The sequence below is a fragment of the Plasmodium inui genome (assembly GCF_000524495.1).
Source record: "Plasmodium inui San Antonio 1 unplaced genomic scaffold supercont1.1, whole genome shotgun sequence".
Lineage (NCBI taxonomy): Eukaryota > Apicomplexa > Aconoidasida > Haemosporida > Plasmodiidae > Plasmodium > Plasmodium inui.
In genome coordinates this window covers 1,200,408-1,203,889 of record NW_008481835.1, presented here as the reverse complement: position 1 = coordinate 1,203,889, position 3,482 = coordinate 1,200,408, and the positions used below count along the sequence as shown (strand labels likewise).

Genomic DNA, 3,482 nt, shown 5'->3' with positions numbered 1-3,482 from the left:
CAATAGTCTAATTGGCTTGGTGGAGATAATTCTGCTAAGGTAGAGCTCGAGGGGCGAAAGCGGAGAGGAAGAAAGGGAAGCAGAAGTGGCAGCCACGACTCCCCTCCAGGGAGTATAGATCGTGCCCCGAAAGCGCAGCGAGGAGGGGGAGGAGATTCTAAGAGAGATCTATAGGGTTCGCCAGGCGGGGTTGAATAAAATAAGAGAAGGAAGGAAGGGAAACTCCTCAGGAAGGAGGTTATAGAGAGGCAGCAAGAGGAAGGCCGTAGTACACCTAGGGGCTGTGGTATAAGTGAAGAAGGAGAGCACGAGTCAAAAGGGAAGGAACACTCTGTTAGTCGCAGCTATAGAGTGCCAAGGGCAAGGACCAATACAAGGGAGTCTCTTAGGAGCACAGGATTAAATAAAGACAAGAGGATGGGCGGATCAATTTTTGCAGGATATATTGCAAGTGTACTAGATGCAAGCAGCCGGAAATTAGGGTGTAATACTAAGAACGGGGAGTCAAATGGAATATGTGATATAATAACCGCTGAGTCAAATCGGAAAATAGAGGGATTATTGACCTATCCGAAGCAGGATGACGAGGAATTCGCCAGTAATGCAGAGCGCGTGTATAAATCGACGAGGGGTATCTGTCAAGGGTTGGAAGCATGGTTTACCACCAAAGAAATAAACAGGAAGCACTCGCCGCCTCATCTTACAGGTAAGTGTAACTATGAAGAATACAAGAATACGGCCCAATCCTCAGGAGGGAACAACTGCCAACCTAGGGCAGACCTATTGAATTGGGGAGCCGCACAATTCGAAACCGAACTAAGCAGGAATTATAAGGAAATGAGGGGTCTAGCGATCTGTATGAATATCGTGACAATAATATTAATTAGCTTTGGATTAACCGATACCTCCAAGAACGTGAATCTGGAGAAGGCGAAACAGGGAAACTATTGTGAAAAAACATATGTTAGATTGAAAAACTGGACAAATGACCTAATAGCGAAAGAATTAATGAATCAGTGGTTCACTGTTCAGGGCATGCCCCGAGATATAAGGAAAGAATACGAAATAAGTGGTCAGGATTTATTTGAAGCGGTATCCATAGCAAATCTATCAAGGGGTACTCCAGAAAAGGGGTTGAATTGCAAGTATGTGGGCGGACAGCAAACCCCACATGGGGAAGTGACCAAGGTTTTTATGACGGTTGACTCACAGGATACGACCCAGGAGGGGAGCATTAATAATGGGGAAGCGGACAGGGGTACAGACCTTGCCACCTCCCACACAGCGGGGAGGCCGGCGGGGGATTCTGAAGCAAAGCATACAGTGCACGGGGACAACTCGTTATCCCCTTCATACGGGGCAACGGACTCCTCCTCCAGGGAAAATGTTGATCAAGGCTCTGGGGCGTCATTCTGGCCTATCATTAGTGGCAGTCTTATTTCCCTCGTAATGGGGGCTCTAGGTATATATGGTATATTGAGAATATATAGGGGGAGGGGGAGTTATAGGGGTGGAAGAGAAATGTATGCCCGCCGAAGGAGAGGCCTACTCTATGGTGTCAAACACGGATAATCTCGCACCAGAATTGGGGGTTTCTAGGGGCAGTTTCCTCCACGGAGCGAATGGAAGCCTCATAACCCTGGTGATGAGGAGCCATTCTGCCTGGAACCTGTGGTGAAGTCAAACTGGGGACTTGGGGATTTCACCCTGATTCTTTTATCGAATGGGCGAAAGGAGCACGGGGCCTTAGAAACTGGGGGATTTAGGCGTTGGGGGGGTTTCCAGGGAGGGGGCACGCTCGTTGAAATTTACGAGGATGAGAATGTTTAGGCACAGCGAAACTGGGCTTATCCTAGACGTCCAGGGTTTATCGTTTAGGATTTGGGGGTTAAGGTTTACGGTTCCGGGATCAGTGTTGGTTTCCTTGGGTTTAGTGCCTAGGGTACTGGATTTAGGGTTTACTGTTCAGGGGGTATTCCTTAGGATTCCAAGTTATCCTTCAGGGTCTAGTCTTTAGGGTTCGCTGCCGGGGTTAGGTTTCAGGGTTTTCATTTTAGGGTTAGCGTCTTATGCTTCAGATCAAAGGCCCTATGATCTTAGGTTACCGGTTCAAGATTCGGGTTTCGGGAGCTAGGGGTTACTGTTCATGATTTACGCTTCAGGGTTGAGCGCCTCAGTGTGTACCGTTCAGGATTTCGTGGTGTACGATTTAGGTTTAGGGTCTATCGTTGAGGGTGTATTCTTAGGATCTACGTTTTAGCTTTTCAGTTCGTACCTTCTTGGAATTTAAGTTCTACGGTCCTTGCTCTAGTGTCTATGTGTAGGCTGTAGGGTTCAGGCTTTATTTCTTAACAGGTCACGTGTAGGTTTTGGGGTTCCGTTTCGAGGTTCAGGGCTCTTAGTGTTTACGTTTTAGGGTTCTGGCTTCAGTTTTAAGGGTGTAAGGGTCCAGGAATCTACGTTCTTGCGTTTAGGGTTTCGGCTTCAGGGAGTATAGTTTCGTGTTAATGTTTAGGATTCAGGGTTCACCGTTTAGGTCTAGGCTCTAGGGTTTGGCCTCATGGCTTTACACTTCATGTTTACTGGGTTCGGCTCAGCGTTTACCGTTTAGGCGGGATGATTCAGTGTTCAGGCTTGATGCTTTATGATTCGGGGATTCGGGCTTACGTTATTGGATTTAGGGTTCAGAATTCATCATTCAGGGATTAGGGCTTTTGATTCATCTTTTAGTCTCGTCGCGTGAGATGTTAGTGTTCATTGTTTATGATTCATTCGCTATTCCTAGGCTTGTCCCTTTAGTATTCATGCTATAGGTTTCACGATTTGAGAATCTGGCTTTCATTCTTGCGCTTCAGGTGTACTCCGTAGCGGTAGGGGGTAATTTCTTACCCTCATTTCTTACGGTTCAGCGTTTTCGTATATTAGCTTGCGCTTAGCGTGGAGTTGGTAGGCTTAATTTTCACTGTTCCGGTTTCATATTTTATGGGTTAGGTTCCTGTTGTGGGGGGTTATCGCCCAGGCCCCATGTGTCAGGATTTATGATCTGGGGTTAGTGGTTAGTTTTAGCTATTATTCAGGGATTAGTGTTTAGGCTTCATGCTTCACGCTCTAGGGGTTGGATTCGGGTTTTACCCTTTAGGTCCTAGGGTTTATGGTTCAAGTTGTTGCGTTTAATTTTCTGGGTTCAAGGTTCCTCGATTCTCGTTTTATGGGTCAGGGTTTAAACTCAGATATTCACTTTTCGTCTGCGGCTGTTACCCGTTACGGTTTCGGTTTAGTGGTCAGGGGTTAGGGTTTAGGATTCCCTTGGGCAGAATCTGGTTTTAAGACTTAGGGTTCATGGCTCATTCTCCAGGATTTAGTGCTTAGGTTTTAGGACTTCTGGTTTCTCTATGAGGCTTTTGTGATTTAGGTTTAGTTGTTAGGATTATGATTCAGTTTCCAGGGGCGAGGGTTCGGAGCTTATGGGATTAGTTTTCGGA

General features: G+C 46.6%; 1 protein-coding gene across 1 annotated transcript; it reads left to right on the top strand.

The window, feature by feature from the left end:
- Positions 1–417: 417 nt before the first annotated feature.
- C922_00280 (hypothetical protein) lies at positions 418–1,572 on the top strand (the record flags this gene model as incomplete). Its single annotated transcript, XM_008815897.1, has 1 exon — positions 418–1,572. The coding sequence occupies one exon, from the start codon at positions 418–420 to the stop codon at positions 1,570–1,572; it is 1,155 nt and encodes a 384-aa protein (XP_008814119.1).
- Positions 1,573–3,482: the final 1,910 nt, after the last annotated feature.